This window comes from Nelumbo nucifera, chromosome 4 (genome assembly GCF_055504915.1).
Source record: "Nelumbo nucifera cultivar China Antique chromosome 4, China Antique-T2T, whole genome shotgun sequence".
Classification (NCBI taxonomy): Eukaryota; Viridiplantae; Streptophyta; class Magnoliopsida; order Proteales; family Nelumbonaceae; genus Nelumbo; species Nelumbo nucifera.
Genome location: NC_142652.1, coordinates 64,796,694 through 64,817,524, shown reverse-complemented (window position 1 = coordinate 64,817,524; position 20,831 = coordinate 64,796,694). Strand labels below are relative to the sequence as shown.

At 36.3% G+C, this 20,831-nt stretch overlaps 1 protein-coding gene and 1 pseudogene across 1 annotated transcript in view; one reads left to right on the top strand and one right to left on the bottom strand.

Moving 5' to 3' along the window:
- Positions 1 to 5,115, top strand: part of EMB1138 (DEAD box RNA helicase (RH3)) — a 56,437-nt gene extending 51,322 nt beyond the window's left edge. The window contains exons 10-11 of the mRNA XM_010247100.2: positions 4,194 to 4,293; positions 4,726 to 5,115. Coding sequence (XP_010245402.1) covers positions 4,194 to 4,272 — 79 coding nt within the window. The 3' untranslated portion in view covers positions 4,273 to 4,293; positions 4,726 to 5,115. The remainder of the gene's footprint in view (positions 1 to 4,193; positions 4,294 to 4,725) is intronic.
- A 14,147-nt stretch (positions 5,116 to 19,262) lies between these two features.
- On the bottom strand, positions 19,263 to 20,492 carry LOC104588960 (arogenate dehydratase/prephenate dehydratase 2, chloroplastic pseudogene; annotated as a pseudogene).
- Positions 20,493 to 20,831: the final 339 nt, after the last annotated feature.

Genomic DNA, 20,831 nt, shown 5'->3' with positions numbered 1-20,831 from the left:
ACGAGTTTGTTCACAGACATCTGTATCAAGTCTTCCTTGTTTTTCACTTTGTTGCAGAAAACTCGACTGTTTCTCTCAGCCCAAATAGTCACTAGAACAGCCACAGGGATGGTTTTCCAGATCAGCTTCCCCTTTTTCTTCAGGCCAGACAGCCTCCAGCAACATAACAAGTTTTTGACAGAGCTGGGCATGACCCAGTCAACCCCAGCAGCTTTGAGGAAGGGATCCCAAATCTTGGCAGAAATGTGGCAGTGGAATTTGCAGCCCTCTCCTATCCAAATTAACTTTTGGAAGGCACTTATATAAAAAACCCAAAACAAGGAAGTTTACCTTAGAAGGGCTAATTGGGTTCCACACCTGTTTTCTTGGAAAGCCAGCTACATCTGTCTTGCTAATGTGAGCAGCCATAGACATGACTGAAAAAAGACCATCCACACTCCACTTCCAGCTCCAATCATCATCCTTATTTGCTGAAATGCTTTGCCTCTGTAAAATTTGCATGAACTCCAAAAATTGTTCCAGCTCCCAGTCAAAAAGATTTCTTCTAAAGAGAGGTCTCCAAGAGGAGGAACCACCACTCATGTCATAAGAGTCAGCAACTGAAATCTCTGGGTAAGCAACACACTGATAGAGAAGGGGGAAGGCCTCTGCAAGAGGAGTGTCCAGAAACCAGGGATCTTTCCAGAATTTCAGTGTTTGTCCACTACCAATCTTGAAACCCAGACCAGCTGAGAAAGCAGGAAGGGACTTCAAAATTCCTTTCCAAAGGGAACAACCCCAATTCTGCAGTGGATCCAATGATCTCCAGTTACCCCAGTCCACCCCAAATTTAGCTGCAATTAGATTTTCCACCATGCATTCCTTTCAGCTCCAAACCTCCATAACCATTTGCTTAGGAGGGCAGTATTGAAAATTTTTAATTTCCTTAAGCCCAGGCCTCCTTCCTCTAAAGGCAAGCAAACCTGATCCCACTTAACAAGATGAATTTTCCTTTCATCTTCCCTACCTCTCCAAAGGAAATTTCTCTGGAGGGATTCCAATTTCCTTGCCACCTTGGAGGGGATGGGAAAGAGAAAAGGAAAGTAGGTGGGGAGATTTGAGAGGGTACTCTTCAAGAGCGTCACTCTACCTCCAGAGGAGAGGTATTTTGTCTTCCAGGAGGCTAACTACCTTTGTATCTACTCAATTACAGGATCCTAGATAGAAGTAGAGCTGCACTTTGTTCCACGAGGGATCCCCACATATTTCCCTGGAAGGTGATAACTTTACAAGCCAGAACTTCAGCCAAGATGATTGTTTAACTGTCAAACTAGGCTCAAGGTGATTGCTTGAGTCTATATAAGGACTTTCTGAACTTGGAAACTCTATTGCCCCTTTCATCATGGTAGAACCCAAGAGGAAATTCCATGTAAACCTTTTCATGCAAAATGCCATTGAAAAAGTCATTTTCCACATCTAGCTAATACATAAGACAAGAATAGAAAGTTGTCAAAGACGAAAGAACTCTAACTAAGTTCATCTTGACCATAGGAGCAAAAATCTCCAAATAATCCACTATATACTTGAGTATATCTCTTAGTACCATCAACATTACCCATCTACAGCCAAATGGACCATTACCCTCGGGCCTTGCATGTTTGCCTTTTCAACAAAGCATCCAAGGTTTAAAATGTCAATGTTGGTCATCCAAACATAGGACATGTCAGAAATGTCGGATGGAAATATTATAAGAAGTATAGACACAATGGAAATATTGTGAAATATGTGGAAATATACAATGATATTTTGTGAACTGATAAAAGAAGCATCAATACACCCTTCTAGACTATTATCTTATTCCAAACCATCAAAAACAAAATAATTTTAGACTTATTTGTTCCATCACCTACTAGTATTCTATGTTGCCACCCAACATCTCTCGGCATTTAGTATTTTTATGGGTCTGCATAAAGAAAAAGTAAATATTATAATACAAGATTTACTTGTTATAACAAAACAAACATTATTGTAATAATGTTTCTATTTAATTTATCCTAATTTTCTATATTTATTATGCTTTATATTATTAATTTGTGTATTAACATTTTCTAAAACATCATACTTTTTAGTTAAGCATTATAATTTGCAATAGTTATTAAGGTTACTTTTAATTTTATTTTAAAAACTATTTGTTAATATATATATATATATATATAATCTTATCAACATGTTTATTAATTAAGTTTTATTCTGATTGATTATAAATGTTAATTGAAAATAAAATTAAGTCATGTCATCCATATGAGCCAAAAATAATAAGTTAACTAATGACTATTTAAGTAACTTATTTTTTAATAATACAATATACTTTGAATTAATATTTATAGTATATACATGTTTATAATCATTCTTTATTAATATAATAAACTATATTATTTAATAATTCATATATTATTAAATCTTTTATTAAAGATTCCATTTCATTAGTTATATTCTTCAGTATCTAAAAAACTTTTATACAGCTGCATGTATAGTTGCGAATCTTGGTTTAGTGTTAAACCAAGATTCCATTTGAGAGAATGTTCTATTGTGAGGGTCTATAGACCTTTCATAGACCCTCACATATATAAGTAAGTTTAAGTGGTTTCACTATTCATAAATCAAATTTCACCTTAAGAAGTAAGAAGAGGTGACAAGAAGAAATTTAAGGCTCCAAGCTAGCTCAATTGCTGAAAATTGAAGAACTCCAAATCAATGTTCTTTTGCAGGCCAGCCGCTCATCTTTTGCAACTTGACTAAGAGAGGGTTAGTCCATACATGAATATGTTGAGCTTTTCTGGCTTGAATAGCCTGATTCTTTCTCTCAAAAAAGAAAACAAAACACTTGGTGATTTGGAGTTGGGTAAAATTGGGGACTTCAAGAAATATTGGTTGGAGAGGGAATTTGAAGAGGAGAAAGTGTAGAAAGCAATCAAGGTGATGAAGAGGGACAATCCCCATGGCGGGATGGGTTCAGTATTACCTCTATGTTGGGGTATTCTCAAGAAGGATATAATGGAAATGTTCAAGGAGTCGTGGAAGAAAAAAGAGCTAAAGAAGGTGCAAATGTCACGTTCATTTCCCTCATTCCTAAGTTGGAAGGGGCATTTAGAGAAAAAGACTTTAGACAAATAAACTTAATTACCATTCCATATAAGACCATTGCAAAAGTCTTGTTAAGAATGTTGAGATCTGTTTTGCATGAGGTAGTAGGGCTTACTTAAATGGCCTTTTGTAGAAGGAAGACAGATTTTGGATGGGGTGTTAGTGGCAGGAGAAAAGTGGGAGAGCAGGTGGGATTTGTAAACTTGACATTGAGAAGGCATATATGATCATATAGAGTGGGGTTTCTTGGAAGAAGTGCTTGAAATGATAGGTTTTGGGAGGAAATGGAGAAGCTGGATTTTTGTTTGTGATTAGTACTTGGAGATCCACTTTCTCCTTTACTTTTTGTTTTGGTTGCAGAAGTACCATGTAGATTGTTAGTCCCAATCAGTACAATTACAATAATATGTCTCGTTTTTGATCTAGACTAGATTATGTTAATATGTTTTGTAATCATAAATTAGACCTAATAGGGGCCATTTGATAACATCTGAAGTGGCTGAACTGGGTGATTTAATACTTTTTGTTTTAGTGAATAAGTCATTCAGGAGGTTGCAAGTTCCTTAATGGATAAAGTTGAAGTTATACCCTCAAATACTTAATTATTTAACTATTTTATTCACTTAAAGAAGAAATAGTAAGTCATTCAATTCATCCATTTCCGCTGTTTGGAATGGAACAGCTCTAGTTTCAAAGTTGAATTAAAAACCCAGTCCAAAGGCTTAACCTAATTTAGTTTTCCAAGTCAGTCATAAACCTAGTCCTGAAGCTTCTAAACTTGTTACATAGGTGGTAATCTCAAATAAAATAGCCTTGTCCGGAGGATGTGTTCATTAGCTTGTACCGAATAAATTACAGGTTTTATTTGCCAAAGCCACTGCCTATTTGGTGCCTATCACTTGGGTGACTAGGCGGTACCTTGACAAAGTGTGGTCCATTGGTAGTTATTTATGGAGTGCAAAATTTCTCATTTAACAAATCTTCACTTGTCTTTTCTAATTTTTAATTTTATTTTAATATTTTGTGGTTCAGTACAAGAGCTGATGTTATTGCTCAATTGTGTATGACAGAAGTTTTGGAGGGGCATGTTTCAACTGTGGACGATCTGGGCACAGGGCATCAGAATGCCCCAATAAGCAAGATTACTAATGCTTTATGTTGTCAAATCAGGTCTGTTACGACTGTTTGAGCAGATTAGATGATGTTCTCCATTGTTTTGTAATATGTCATTCCAATTGCAGTTTGTTCAAGAGGCCCAAGAGATTGAGAGATGCACTTGCAATGGATTTCCATGCCATATTTTGAAATCCCTTGTGTATCTCTTTTTCTCTAATTTTTCCCTAAGCATGTTCATGATTCTCGTAATCAACACTTATTCCCTAGATGAAGTTCCAGGTTCCTTCTTTAAGGGATCTTGTAGTTTTCTTATTAACCCATCCATTTCCAAACATGACTTAGCAAATGTGACTTTTTAGTGATGGCTTTATTATAGATCAAGTGATTTAACTTGCGTATGGCAGGGGGACAATTGAGCCTTCATTTATCATGTGTTTGACTTAATCTGATTAAATGAATTCATTCTAATGATCGTTGATGTGCCAGCTCTACAATATGTTCTGGAACATAGGGTAGCGAAAGAGAAAAACCGTATAAAAATGAAAGCTGAGCACTAGATTCGGCATGGTTCCAGGCTTCCAGCCCTTAAAAAAAGGATTCTGCATCGGGTCGTTGTCCTACAGCCACACAACATCAAGATTTCATGAGTTAATTCCCATTAGAGGGTTAGAGCGTGTGGAAAGGAATCTGTTGTATTTTTTTTAATATCTAAATGATATGTTCTGCTCAATCTGGCATTTGTGTTTCTACGATTTCTCATTTTTGAGGATAGTCAGGACTGTAAATGGTTTGAAACTAAATTATGTAGATCAAAAACTGATTCACTCATTTTGATTTGAATCAAATCCTATCCATCCGATTTATATCGGATCCAAATCGAATTTGGACATTGAATGCCATTGATGAATTGAGAGTTTAAAATAATGAACGATTTTGAGCTCGGAACCCTGTCACAAAATTTTGTGAAATAACCGTGTATCACTGTATATTTATATAATTAAATTAGATTAGGGTTCGACTAGGATATGATATGGGGAAAACAATTGACCAATAAATTAGAATCATAAAGGTTGTAGCAAATAAAGTGTTTATCAAAATTAATTGGTGGGTTTTGATTGGTCAAAATTCTTTCCATACCATATCTTTTTCGCATCATAGATTTTCCTATTAGATTATGTTGGTTCTGATAGGTGGATGCATATGGTAAAATCTATGATGCGGGAAAGAAATAATACCGCTGCCCAGAAAAAAAAAAAGAAAGAAATAATACGCTAGGCTTTGACAAGTCTCCCTCTCAATTTTGATGAATACCAAATTACAAACTGATTGCTCAGCTTTCCTGGTATCATAAATGGTAAAAGAGAAATGCAAGAATCTTCAAAAATAAGATGTTATTTTTCAGAAAAATCTGGGAAAAATGCATTCCTGGCTTATGGGCCATTTGTGCTTTAAGAATAAAGTCACAGTTCTCTTTTTGTAAAGCAGGATGGAGTAGAGTTCTGTCAGGGCAGTTTTTTATCAGTCCCAGTGTACATTATCTTGTTTTACATCTTTTATTCTTCTTAATATAATCCTTGCTTTACCTTGGACTCATAAAAAGAGAAAAAAAGAACTTTAATAGGATAGAATTTGGATTTGGTCAAAAGGATACTGATTACAACCCTATCAATGATAAAAGATGTCAAAGTTGACAAATATGTCAAAACCATCATAGGCTTGTGTGAGCAGGTTCAAAGTAAAAGAAAATGAAAAACCAATTTTAAGAGATGAATGGGGATATGTCTTCGATATCTATGGATGCAGTAGAAAAAATATGATAGGCATGGATATGGTAGGAAAGCTCAAATAAATCTGAAAAAGTAATTTGATAAACTAGTCCACCGTCAAAATTCTTAGCCCGGAGTAGGTATTGCAAAATCGGAATTGATGTTTAGGGTGGGGGTATTTGACATTTTGAATTGTTGTAGGTCTGTGGAATTCAGAACTCTGCAGTGGACTGTAGTGTACTTTTCCGTAAAACTAAATCTATATATTTGATAAAAACCCACTCAATTGTTGATTGGTTGTCGTTTTTATGATGTCAGTAATTTGTTAATTATATGCTTTTCCAGTATCATGTCTTTTCAGAATCATAATAAAAAAAACATGAATGCTTGGCGGGTCATGGTTAAAAGGTTTGACCATTGGGTTGAATTGTTTGACTGAGTCATATGAATTATATATAATAGATCTAGCAATTTACATCACATGTTATTGCAAAATCGGTTGATTTGGAAAAGACTGTAAAAGATTGTAAATACAGGAGGGCAAAACATTGGGAATTCTAGTTTTGGGGGGAGAAGAGTATATTAGAAAGTTATTCAAAGAGTTGGAAAACAGTTATCAAATCAAGAAAGTCCCTTACTGTCTGATAATGATCGCAACATTGTGATTTGTAAGTTCAGATAGACTACATTCCTCGTTTTCCACCCAAAATGGCTGAAAGTGGAAATTCCTTTTTCTTTTCTGTAGTACTGGAGATGTGTTGAGTAGAATGGGTAGATGATCAGATCCCAGTGCCGTTAAATGTCAAACTTTCGTTTCCTTGAAAAGTTCCCACCATAGGCCATTTTCCCAAGCCTTGTCCAGCCTCTCTTTAACATGACTGCACCCTTCTTGATTGTTTGATCAAGTGAAGGCTGGTCCAATGAACCCTAAGTCCGTCAACCTTTTATCTCTTCTAAACTCTTCTAGAGATTTTGAAACTTTTCTTGAAGAGTTTTGGCAATGTCCCTTGTATTCTTTCCTATTGACTAAGTCATTAAAGTCTCTCATAATCAACCATGGGAGCTCAATGGCATTTCACTGCGTCTTCAAATGTTCCCAGAATTTTTTCCATACTTTCTTCATGGATGGGCCATATACAAAGTAGCCATCTAGAGATTACTCAATCAATTTTTTTTTTTCTGATTAAATTGATATATTTGGGGCATTGCCCTTCAACTTCAATGTCTAGTTCCTCCTTCCAACCACATATTAGGCCACCCTTCGTCCCCTATGCTTCTACTATTATCCTTCTTCCATGTTCAATTTGGTTTCAGGCATAAATATGATGTTTGGTCTATGTTGTTTAATGAAGTTTTTGATTTTCAACTGTTTTTCTTTCCCACCTCCTCCCCGGATATTCGAAACACAAATTTTCATTTTACTAAAACTGCAAGCAAACACCAAGGATCTAGTGGAGGGTCAAAATAAATAACAAGAGTACGTACCGAAATATGCTCCCTTCATGGAAATATTGCTATGACTTCACTTAGGCATTATGACAAACACCTTGGCTGAGAGAAGCAACTGAGAGTTGCAGCTCACTGAACAAGTTGAAGAAATGAAGAAGTCTCGATTGCTTGTAAATCATCCCAAGAATTCTAGGACCAAAAGTTGTGACTGGTGGCACCAGTCATTAGTATTTATATTAGGGCGTCCCAACTAATAATAAAAGGAAGTAAAACTACAAGAATGCCCCCTGCGGCACTCAAGAACGGAAATATAACAAAGAATTAAATAAGGAGACTAACTAACAGATTTCAACAATAGTAAAAGATGGACTTGCTATTTTTAGTAATTCCTAGTTTCTATGTTTAGATGAACTAGGGAGTTAGTGAGATCACATCCCCGCTGTATATTGGGAACATTTCCCGATGATGACATCATCAGGACTGGTACAATCATCGGGAGATGTATTGTGGGGTGGCTCCTTGTGGGGCCGAGATGTGAACTCAGTTTATAGTATCCTCGTTTAAATAGGAAGTTTCTACTTTTGTTTCGAGTTTCAATACAAGTAGGTCCATGGGAGTTGGAAGTTTCTACTTTGGGTCTATAAAAGGGTGTCAACAGGTCTTGTGGAGAACACATTAAGTTGAATAAGGAATTTTTTTCTTATTTCTGCCATATCCAGCAACTATACTAGAACTACTTGTTGCTTCTTGTTATACTTTGTCTTGTTTATTTGCTTGTTAATATTTGTGGCTGAAGCCTATTGTTGCATCTTGGAAATTTTCTGCTTCAAAAGCCCATTGAGGGTTTGACTCTCATAAAAGATGAATAAAACTAGAGAACATTCTAATATTCATCCTCAAAACTAAGCACATAAATTGATTATTCTCAGCTTGCCTACACAACGACCAAGCTTCATGTTGCTGGCTCCTTTTGTGAAGACATCAACTACCTGCTGCCCATCTCAGCTAAATTAAGACAGACTTCTGCAACTACATGCTCTCTGTAAACCCTTGTGTTTCGTTTGTCATGAATTGGGTTATGGGTTATGGTCACTTGATTATCACAATAGAGCTGTACTATCCCTAATTCTTCTAGCAAAGATCAAATCCACTGTCTTTTGAAACTCTATGTGCCATAGCCTGCCTGATGCTTGCTACATAGACACTTGATTGGGCAATCACTGATTGCTAATTGCTCCATGAAACAAGATTGCTTGCAACTAAAATAGTGTAAGCAGATGTAGATTTTTTGTCCACCTTCACTTGAATATTATGTTTCCAGTAACAAACTAGACCACCTTTGTTTCCATGAGCTTTAATAATTTTCACATTAAAACAATTTAATTTCCTATACATAACTTTAGTGCAATATTGCTTTCATTTTCGGAAGCGATTCCCAATATTTCCACCAGTTAGCTTCTTCAAGGTAAAGAAAAGACTTGAGGGAGTGGCCCTATTATCAAAATCATTTAGGTTCAATTGTTGATAACTAATCCTGAGACGAAAACGAAATAGATTGTTCCTCCCTCTCATTTGTGACTGTGGGTGGCTGCACCAAATACACTCCCTTCCTTTGATTTATCTGATCGACTTTAGTGAAGTTTCACATTTAAAGGGTCTACCCCTTCTATTTGAGCCTGTTGTCGTGTCGATAAGGCCAATGCCTCCCGATATAGTTGTGTAAGGTTGTTGTAGGTTATGCCTTGGGATTTCCGCTGACAGGTTAGGCTTATATAAAATTTGATTTGATTTTTCCTACGTTTGGCCATTCTCGACGACTCATCCTCTTCTTGCTTCAACTACTTCTTCGATGAAGCTTGATTGCCTTTGCATGGCGCCGGAGTAACTTGTAATGCACCTTCCAACTTATGTTGTTTTTTACTAATGTTGTCGTTTTCAGAGTCTTCATACCAGCTATATACTACCTTCGAGTGATTTGCATCTGAATTCAGCACTAGTCAGTCCCCTAGCGCGTCTATTTTCCTCTTCTCCATCTCTTTTAGCACAGCTTCCTAGCTAGTTCTTGGTAGGGGTGGATTCCTTCCGAGCTGAGTCGAATATTGGGTTATTCGAGCTCACAAACTATCAGGCTAGAGTTTGAGCTCAATTCGAATTAAAGACTTGAGCTCGAGTAAAAAGTTCAGAAGTTCGAGCTTGGCTATCTTTGATTGCAGGTCTTCCTTATCTACTGAAGTGTTATGCTAAGGTCCCCTGGCAGTTGAGGTGTTGAGCCGAGGTCTCCCTCAGTTGCTGAGGTGCTGAGCCGAGGTCTCCCTCAACTACTAAAGTACCAAGCTAAGGTTTCCCTAGCAGCTGAGGTCTCCCTTAGTTGCCAAGGTTCCAAGTTGAGGTCACCCTGAATAGCCGAGGTTTTGAGCTGATGTCTCCTTCAATGGCTGAGGTGACATAGGCTCGCGAGCCAAGCTTTATTAAGTTTGAACTCGGCTCGATTAGCAAACGATCCTATATATTAGGCTCGAATTCGACTCAAAGCTTGGTTTAGACTGAATCAAACCGAGCTCGAATAACTTATAAGCAACTCGGCTCATGACCACCCCTAATTCCTGGACTGACTTACCTGTATTTCTTCCATTGATGGCTCACTAGGCTGCAAAAGGATGGTAAGGTTTTCATAGGTGAATCTAATCCATACCTGTTCTTCACTAGTATTAATAAAGAAACCCGGGAACAGAGATTTTCTAAGATCCAGCTCAATGCGAAGACGGATGGCAAACTTTTTAATGCCATATTTTTATTTTTATTTTTCTCCAGCTTTCGGGTCCCTCTACGATTCAACAAACATCCAATTGGTTCTAATGAACCAGAGTCCCCCATCTAGTACCTTGCGCATATCATCCATATTGAATACTTTCAAATGTAAATTCCCAGCCACCACTATCATCGTGGCTAACTTGCACTTCACACGTATATTCCATACATGTTTGACGAAAACATGCACATTCTCATAGTTGACTTGAATACGAGGAAAGATTCACCCTCTCAGGGTCCTTGCGATAATGATTCCCCATTATCGTTGCAAACTTTGGATTAAGGGAGCAGATGCTCAAGGGTCAAGGCAGTGTAGTAGCCTGTAGGGGTGTCAATTGGACTGGATTTGGTTCAATCAGGTCCAGTGCAATGTGAGTCCATTATAAATGGGCCTGGTCCAATCCAGTCTAGTGAATATTTTGAACCAGTCTAAAGACTGTCCAATCTATTTAAATTCATGTTAATTTAGATTGATTTCAACTCAAATTTGGTTTATTGACCCCTATATTCTAATCTTCTATCAATGGATCAGATATTGACTCAATGCAATATATATTCATTATGGACGGATCAGGTCCAATCCAATATTTTATACTGGTCCGTCCAATCCATTCAAATTTAGTGTCTTATTGGTCCGTCCAATCCATCCAAATGGATTTTGATTTGGACGGAATCTAACCCAAAACTGATCCGTTGACACCCCTGATAGCCTGTAGTCATGAAGAGACAATGATCTAGGCTTGTTATGAAGGGTTGAAGTTGGGTTTGCACTTGAATCTTGAAATAAGCATCATTCTTAAAGGAGATGCTTCTAATGTTGTTGGTTATTGTTAGAGGGTGTAGCAGACACCTTGACACTGGGTTGTAGCAGACTACTTACACATCTAATGGTCAAGACACTGTAGCGGGTCGGGCCGGGGCTGGCATGCGGGTCTGGACAAGCCCTGCCTGCCTAGCCTAGCCTAAAAACCCTAAAAGGTCATGCCCGACATGATGCTGGGCTAGGTAGGGGGCAACATGAATACTTTAACTTTGAATCGAACAAGCGAACTTTGCAATGTTGTGGGCCACCCTGTCTGCGCTCCTAGGAGTGTAACGGATGGTACAATCAATCTCCTACCATACTAGCAATATTCCTTGGTGCTTGGATTGGGTGTATTTGCCAGCAGAAGTTGGACTAAGATAAGGGCAATCAGTTTCAAGCTGGATGGGTGTGATATCCAGTTCCTTGGCGAATAGAAGAGCGTAAAGGATACTAAGGCTAGCTGTGTTTGGTTTGAAGGAAAAAGTAGGGAAATTAATAAAGGGAAAGATAAGGAAGCCTATAAAACCTTTGTAAAGGTTTCTCTACCTTATCTTTCCTTTTCCTACCTTTTCCTTCAAACCAAACGTAGTCTAAAATGTTCAGATTCCTCTACCGACACTGGAGATAATCTAACAACTCTTTCATAAACAAATTGATCCTTAAAATTTAGGGGTGGCAACGAGTCGAGCTTTTCACGAGCTATTCGAGCTTGAGCCTAGTAGAGCTCGGCTCGTGAGGCTCGCGAACCGGCTCGAATTATATATATATATATATATATATATATATGTATATAAAATTATAGAAAATAATATATATAATAAAAATATTGTAATTATTAATTATTATATTTTTTAATTTTTTAAATATAAAATAATTTTTTATATATAATTTTTATTTTTATAAAATATTTTTTCTCAAAATCGAGCTCGAGCTTATGAATTTTTTACTCGAGCCGTGCTCGAGCTCGAGCCTAGCTCGAGCCTGGTACTATTCAGCTCGGTTTGGCTCGAATCCACCCCTATTAAAACTCTTAGGCTCAGTTTGAGAGGAGTACAAATACAAATATAGAGTACAAAACCTTATATTTTGTATTATTTTATATATATTTGCACTGCACTTATTTGTATTTGTACTCCTTCCAAACTAAGCCTTAATAACAAAATCTGCACCTGACTTCGTTGGAAAAGATGTACCATCACATTTAATCTCCAAAATACCTTGAGATGGGGTGTCCAACTCGTGTTGGAAGTAATAGGACTGGAAGTGGATATATTAGAGATGAAGAAGATGGTTGTAAAGAGAGTGCAAGTAACTCCATGATTTGGAAATTTGCACTAATGATCACATCCATGGGAGTAAAAGTAATACCTTCAAAATCCGTCTTATGCCGCTACTTCCAAGCATTTCATAAAACAGTAGCACAACGGAAGAGGATGGAAGAATCAGAGTTGTTACTATGGGGATGTTTGGTTCCGTTGGCGTTTATTGAAAAAATGTCACCACATCAGTGCCACATAGACATTGGCGTTTATTGCAGATGAAGCAAAATGAAACAACTGTTTGGTTTTACTGTTTATCAAATAAATAGTAGAAAACTGAAATGCTTTGATTTTTGTGTACAGGGCATTTGGGGAAACGTCAAATTCTTGTTCCCCCAACGCCCTAACGTTTCTTGAAACCAAATGCTGATGTAACACACTTTAATGAGTATTAATCTGAAGTGAAGAATAAAAAACATTTATAGTGAAATTCAACCAAATAACAAAAACAAAAAACGTTTAAAGTGAAAAAGTACAAACAAACGCCCTATCAATAAACGCCAATGGGATGAAACACATACTATGTTTCAATCAGCTATTAACTTTCACAGTTTCCAATTTACATGGAGATCACATCTGCGTCCCACATGCATATCTCAGTGTGCATTGGGAACATTTCCTGAAGTTGTCAGTAAGAGATTTTCCCAATACACAGTTGAGATATGCTATGGGGCACAGATGTGAATTCACCTACGTAGGAATTTAGGCAAGGAAAATAAAGAACTCCAAACCATACTGGCTTCATGACTGGTCAGTAGGGGCACAACTTTTCCGAGTTAGGATTGGGATTTTGTCAAATTTTCAATGGGCTCAATCCGAAACTAGAGCCCAAAATAGTATAAACTGTTAACTCGGGCCTAGACTGGTACTAGGCAGTTGAGGAACCGGTGATTTATGATTTCCATATCCCTCCTACACATGGGGCAGAGGTCATCTCTAACGAGAGAGTGTCTCGATAGAAAGCCTAGTAACAGCAAGGCAATGAATTTGTTAAACATTGTCATAAAAACAAGGGGTTTTTATAGTTCAATCCACCCCTAGGGTGGAGTTAGGATTTCTAGAGGTGGACTGAATCCTGCCCGTGGATTGATGCCAAATTTATGGTGAAGATGCGGTTTATAGGAGGCTACTAATAGACTAGGGGGGGCTGCAATTCAGATTTCTGAGGTGGATTGCAATTAATCAAATCCGCCACCTTGAAATCATTCAATAAGAGAGTATTGTAGTAGAGTTGGCCATCAAGAGTGTACGAGATCCAATGATCATATAAAGCTTTAATTTGCCATCTATCACCAATTTGCCATTGCACCCCTTTGAGTAGCTCGTTACGAATACATAAAAATTTAGCATTAAAAAATAAAACATCATTTAAATATTTCAACAACTAAATATCTTAAATACTAAAATATTAACAATAGTTAAATAATTATAGAACAGAATATTTAATATTATGTAATAACTGTTAAAATAAATAAAATTCAAATCATGAAATTTTTTAAATATTTTAGATATTATTTAAATATTTAAACAACAAAATATTTAACATGACTAAATTTTAAATAATTAAAATAACAAAATTATGTAATAAATTTAAAAAATTCTTAAAAGTAGAAACATAATTATAATAAATTTCATAATATTCATATTAATAATAATATAATATTTTACAAAATTAATAATGAATTATGTAATAATAGTACTAATTATAATTTTATGGATTATTAAATTCAATAATTAATTAATATCTTAAAAATGTAAATAATAATATTATTTAAATAATTAAATAATATTGTAAATAACCAATTTCACTTATATGAATAAATAATTATAGAAAATATCTTTCAAAAAAAGTAATATTTATTAGTAATCATTTTTCAATAATAGTGTATATTCATTATATATTTATATATGCTAAAATTAATATTTATTGTATTTTTTGATAAATATGTTTTCAATACTTATTTATAAATCTATTTTTTGTTTTGTTATTTAACAAAAAATTATCAATAATTATTGGAGATTAAACTATTGTTATTTATTAGAGATTAGACTATTAATTTAGTTAAAATTAGGAGTGTTCAAGGATCAATTTAGTTCGGTTGTAGGCTGTTTCACCAACTAAATCGACTTGGTCAGGTCGGAGTTTGTCACTCGAAACCGACTGACCATTATTAGTGAAATCCTGCCAACTCGGGTTGTATTGGTTTTGGTCTATTTTTGGTTTGGTTTGTTTGTTCAAAAGACTTAAACTTAAAATTTAAATTTAAATTTAATAAATTATAGTGGTATTATTAAAAAATAAATTAAAAATTTTAAATTTATGATATAAAATATTTTAGACTAAGAAATATAGGAATCTTTCCACTTTCTTGTATTAAAAATATTATATATATATATGTATGTATGTATGTATGCATGTATGGGATGGTTCAGTTTTGGTCAGTTTACAAGTGGCCAAATTGATACTAACCTAACTTGGTTGGTTTGGAAAATTTCTGAACCAAAGCTGATCAAAACTACTAGAAAACTGACCAACTTGGCTCGATTTCGATCGGATTGGTTATTAAAAAGTTAAAATATAAAATAATTATATACTCTTATGTATTTCTTTTGTTTAGCTTTCACTTAACAAAAAACCGTGCATCGCACGGGTCCCTGCTAGTATATACTAAAACACAACAGTCTACAAATTTTCTCATTTTCTCAAATTTTTACTTTATATTCCATGACATTTTGAAATAGTCAATGAGATGCTCTCCTTCTCCATAAAAAAATTACCTAAAATCTCTCTTTGTCTCTGTCTCTCTCTCTCTCTCTCCAACATTCCCAATAAATAAAATATTAATATATCTATGGCCGAGTCATCCATTTTTTGTCAATTTGCAAATGGCTAAAGCAAAGCTAATCCAACCTGGTTGGGTTGGGAAATTGTTGGACCAACACCAACCGGAAATACTAGAAAATCGATCAACTCAAGTTAAGTTGGTCAGGTTGGCCGGTTTCATCAATTTGATGAATAGCCTAGACGAAATTAATTATTGTTATTTTTGTATTGTAAAAAAATATTAAAAGTTGTACATAAATTATTTAAAAAGTAAAAAATATAAAACAATTATATACTCTTATGTGTTTCTATTGTTTTGCTTTCGCTTAACAAATCCTGTGCATCACATGGGTCCTCGCTAGTTTAATATATAGATTATCATAATATATTAATATATGGTTGAAAAGTTGTCATTATAATTTAAAGTTTATAAATATTACCTTTTACATTATTTATTATACACATACAAATATTCAAATGAAAACAAATGATCAAGTCACTTAAGTAACTCGATGGTCAAGTGAGACCATGACTCTCATAACCATGAGCTTGGGCTCAAATCTTCACATCCTTAAAAATATTTTGGAGTTTATTTGAAAGCAAGTTCGGTTCCAAAGCCGGTTCGGGTAGGGTAAACCTCTAGACTCTAGAACCAACCTGGATGGGGGTAGGTTCCAAGAATTTGGAACCAGACCCTACCTTGTAACAGATTAAGTAGGGTCGGTTCAAGGCCAATTCGATGTCAGTTTCATTCGATTCCGGGTAGAACCTACCCACTTACTCACCCCTAATGCCAACCCCACCAAAAATTGCATGTCACAACATTTAGTTGTTGGCAAACACATTTAGGAAAAAGAGTAATAGCATTGAACACCTCGCATGAGATGACTTTGCCTTCCCTTTTTTAATGTATTACATCTGGACATGACAACATTATTCACATCACAACCCTTAGGTTGCGTTTGTTTGAAGGAAAAAGTAGAGAAAGGTAGGGAAACCTTTACAAACCTTGTATAGATTTCTCTGCCTTTCCCTTCCTTTCCCTACCTTTTCCTTCAAACCAAACATAGCCTTTAGAAAATATCATGGATTATATTATTAGATTTTTTGAGATGTGAATATTAAATTTAATAATAAACCGGCTTGCTCTTCCCTAATACATTTATACACAAGTAGTTTTCAACAGAATAACTTGAATTTACTTTTAGAGAAGAAATAGTGAAGAAAATACCATTTTTACCCTTGATAAGACATGAACAACCACTCTATTTGGTTTTATTTGGTCAATTTTGTTTTTTGTATGAAAAAGTGTTGGAAATATTTTTGAAATAAAAATCATGGGCCCATGCCTCAACTTAGGTGATCATGTTACTATGTTTTTAGGTGGCAAAACAAACATTTCTTAGTAAAAGTTTAAGTAATAGGTTGCAAACTATAGAAATGTTATAATAAAATAAAAATTATAAATTAGATTTAAGTAAATCCGTAAAACTATAGAGGGTATTCTAGTAAATGACCTTATATTAAACTTCAATGAGATTTGAGCTTATCCAACCACCAAGATAACCTTTCAAAGTGCCGTTGGCCAGTCTCTTTTATCTTTTATATATACCCAAATCACCTTACATATGCATGGCTGTTAATCTATCAATTCTAGATTATCAAGCCATTACGAATATTGCCAAATTTCAATTGAATTTTGATCCAACCCGAAGTGTGTGCCTTGTTTAATACATGATCTGGTGATATTGCTGTATATATACATACATACATCGTCATAAAAATTCACTCATTTGTAATTAAAAAAACTGTCTTGATCCCTCCCACCTGGCTGGTTTGGCTTGAATCCAAATATTAAATATTGAATAAAACAGACATTCCAATTTAGACATTTAATTTCCATGGCGTCTTTGGAGATATTAATTATGATGAATTGAATAAATCATTTTAGAGTTTCTTTTAAACTTGGATCACAATTTCCAAAACATCCGGTCCTTGAATTCAAGCTCCGAAAAAGGGAAATAAAAGTTTTAGAATGTATCTCCGTCAATTTTGGTCAATTGTCAAACTTCATCATCCACAGTATTGTTACAAAGATGTATTGTATTTTAAAGCTAAGTGTAAACTTGTTGGCCCAACATAATTTGCAATATGTTAAAAAAAGTAAAAATGCACCAAATGTTTGCTTATTTTTGCCATAAGAAAGAAAGAGTCCAGATCTCCTGTCTACGAGAACTCTGCCCATGTTAATCGATTTAAATATATATTTTGATTTTGCATAAAAACTAAAAAAATAAACTTAAATATAAATAGATATTTAGAAATAAATATTTTAATTTAAAATATATACAAAGACCGACTAAACCGATAAACCAACCCAAACCGACCCTTCATATTTAGGCCGATTTTACTTTAGGGTCTATCAATTTTGGTTTAATTAATAAGTAAATCAACTAATTAGATCGAATCAGTTAAAGAAAATGACTCAAACCAACCCAACCCGTGAATACCCCTCTGGAGGATGAGCCACCTCATTTGTGTAAAGAAATATATTTCATCTTCCCTAATACGATACAAATAAGATAGAAATGTGTAAGAAGAGAAGACAGAAAATATAAAACAAATCTAGAACGTCTTAATTGGCTTTTACTTTTCCAAAATATTTTCTAAGGTCTATAAAAGGAATAGGCTGCAGCAATATACATATTGTCATCATCTATGACTTATTCCAGACAAACAGTCATTCTCCCGAAGTTTTAGTTCCAACTACTAATCTGACGCACCTACTTCATTTATCGGAATGGGACCAACAGTCACATTGACGGAATTATACATATTATCATCATCTACAACCAAATTACATCACCATGCAAATATCTCTGGCTATAGTTTCTTTTTCATGTTTTGGCTTACTTGTTTTCTACTTCAACCTTGTTTTCCAAAACAACTGGCACATCAGTAAAATCAATACATTTCTTTGACAATGCAACAATTGTTTTTGTTGAATCGTTTTCAGTTGAGATTTGAGAAGACAACCACTTGAGAACAAGTTCTTCTACTAGATCCCATCAGTAAGTTATTCCTTTACACTTGCTCTCTTTTTTACATCTGTCCTTAATTTGCTATCTATTTAACTTATTTACGCATATAACGATTGGAAGAACCTGTTATATGGGAATTAGAACCCCGCCTTGTATGCTTTTCTCGGGCCGGGTTCATTTGTCTATGATACCGACAACCATTGCCAATCCTTGTATAATTAGATGAAATCAAAATCGGAATATATCATTCCAACTTCAACTGTTTAATTAGATGAAATCAAAATCTCATTTATATTTCTCGATCATTCTCTCCCCCTTCTTTGAGAATTAAGATCCCATTATAGCTTATTCTAATTCTGATTTCGATATTTGTCTGAACCAACCAAATTATAGAAATGAAACATTCTAATTCCGATCAAACCAAATAGACACTTTATAATCTTTCTCCATTTACAGTCCCATATGAGCTTTCTCTCATCGGTGACCTGAGATGGTCGGTCGCTTGGGCACTGTTTTCATAGTCATATGGGCTCTTTCTCTTGTGGCATTGGCAATAATAATATGCTTTGAATTATATCTCAAGGTAAGTGGTTACTTACATCCAAGGCTACAGCTTAATTAACAAACCCTTGTCGAAGAATTTGATAATTGAAATAAAATAATAATAGTGAAAAAAATGTTGAAATATATAATTTAAAGAGAAAGAAACCTAATAAAAGACCTTCACTCCAGCTTGGTTGTTCTTAGGTGAACCAATTAAGCAGCTGGAACATCATCTGTTCAATTTCAATCTCATCAAATCCATATAAAGTTTGATCTCTTCCAGTCCAGACAGACTACATAGATGTACATGTGATGTATATATACACTTTACAGATGCAATAACTCACCGTCACGGAGCTTCTTCTGATAAGTGATATAAGTTTTGGGAATGAATCATCGGCAACGGCAAAACAGAAAATACTGAAAATTCAATTCAAGTAACCCTAATCCTTATGCAAGTTAATCGGGTCAGGTGCAGCTGTAACTCCCCAAAACACGGCAGAATCCCGATATCTCATCCAACTGGATCAAGGCCTCCTTCAAACCCGGATCCGACACTTTGCCTTCCAAGTCCAAGATAAAAATGTATTCGAAATATCTGATGGTTCCCGTCTCCTTCTTGACCGCCCTCACCGGATTCAATTGGTTGGGCCGATGCTCCACTCTTGTAACCGCTATATTCCGGCTCTCGAAATGCCAGAGCGCTCGAAACAGATCCGAAACCCCCTTCTCCAAAGAAAACGCGACGGTCGTTTTCCAGGTACCAGACGGAGACTTATCTCTTCTCCCAGGCAACACTGGTCTCAACCCCAACTGCAAGAACCGATTAAAGTTTCCGATCTGATCCTGAAAATTCTGCTCGATAGCTTGCAAACCGAATTCCTTCGCCGCTATCACGCTCCCGATCACGGCCGTATCGGAGATCCCATTCTCCGATACGAACCTAGCTGCTTCGGCGGCGTTCGGGACCTCGTCCACATCTAGAGCCATTAATTCGAGTTTGGTCTTACAGTGGCTCAGCGCCTGGGGGTGGCTTACAATCCGTTTGAGATCGGATCTGCAAGCACCGGGGACGGCTAGTAGGCAGTGGTTCACGGGGAGGATTAGCTCTCCAGCTATCTCGACGTTGTCGTGACGGAGCAAGAGATCGAAGTTGCGGTCGATGGTGCCATCGATGGAGTTCTCGGCGGGGACAATTGCGCGATCCGCAGTGCGATCCTCCAGAGCCTGGAAGGCGTCCTCCATGTGGATGCAGGGGAAGGCATTGCAGACGGGGGAGAAGGCCTTGACGGCAGCTTCTTGGCAGTATGAGCCACGGACGCCTTGATAAGCGACGCGGACGGGATGGCCGGAGAAGCCGGGAGAGGTGGAGGGGCTGGAGGGACCAGGGAGGTAAGGATGGGGAGGGTAGGCTCCGGGCTGGTTGAAGAGACGTTCGAGCTCGTGAACTACCACGTCGAGATCGAAGGAAGAAGCGATCTCCTCCGTCAGTTGCAGTGGAGAGAGGTGAGGGAGTAGATCGAGATCGAAGTTTTTCTCCTTTAGTTTCCTTTGCTGCTTTAGGCTGGACGTAATCGCTTTACTACGAATACTACTTGCAGACGATTTGACATCGGAGGAGCAGCTACTGCTACGACTACGGATGTTGGTGTTGATGATATTGTGGGGATACGAGGAAACTGGAATTCTAATTGCCATCTTTTAGAGTTTAGAGTTAGAACACCCACCAAATCAGGCCTAGCTAGAGGATAGGAAGAATATAAGAAAATCAGACAGAGATTGAGATTCCGAGTTCTAACAAACACAAACAGATGGGAGGAATTTTGTTGATAGAACTCGGATAGTTATGGGATATGCGCAGAGATCGTTGAGGGATCCCTGGCTGAAACTGAGTGAAGGACAGGTGGAGATATTTATAGACGGTTCTACCTTCCAAAGGGGGAGTTGGTTGGTGACGACTAATGACTGATGCCGGCTCGTGGGGATTGAAGAGGGTGGTGGTGGTAGGTGAGACTTGAGAGTCCTGGAAGACTGCGT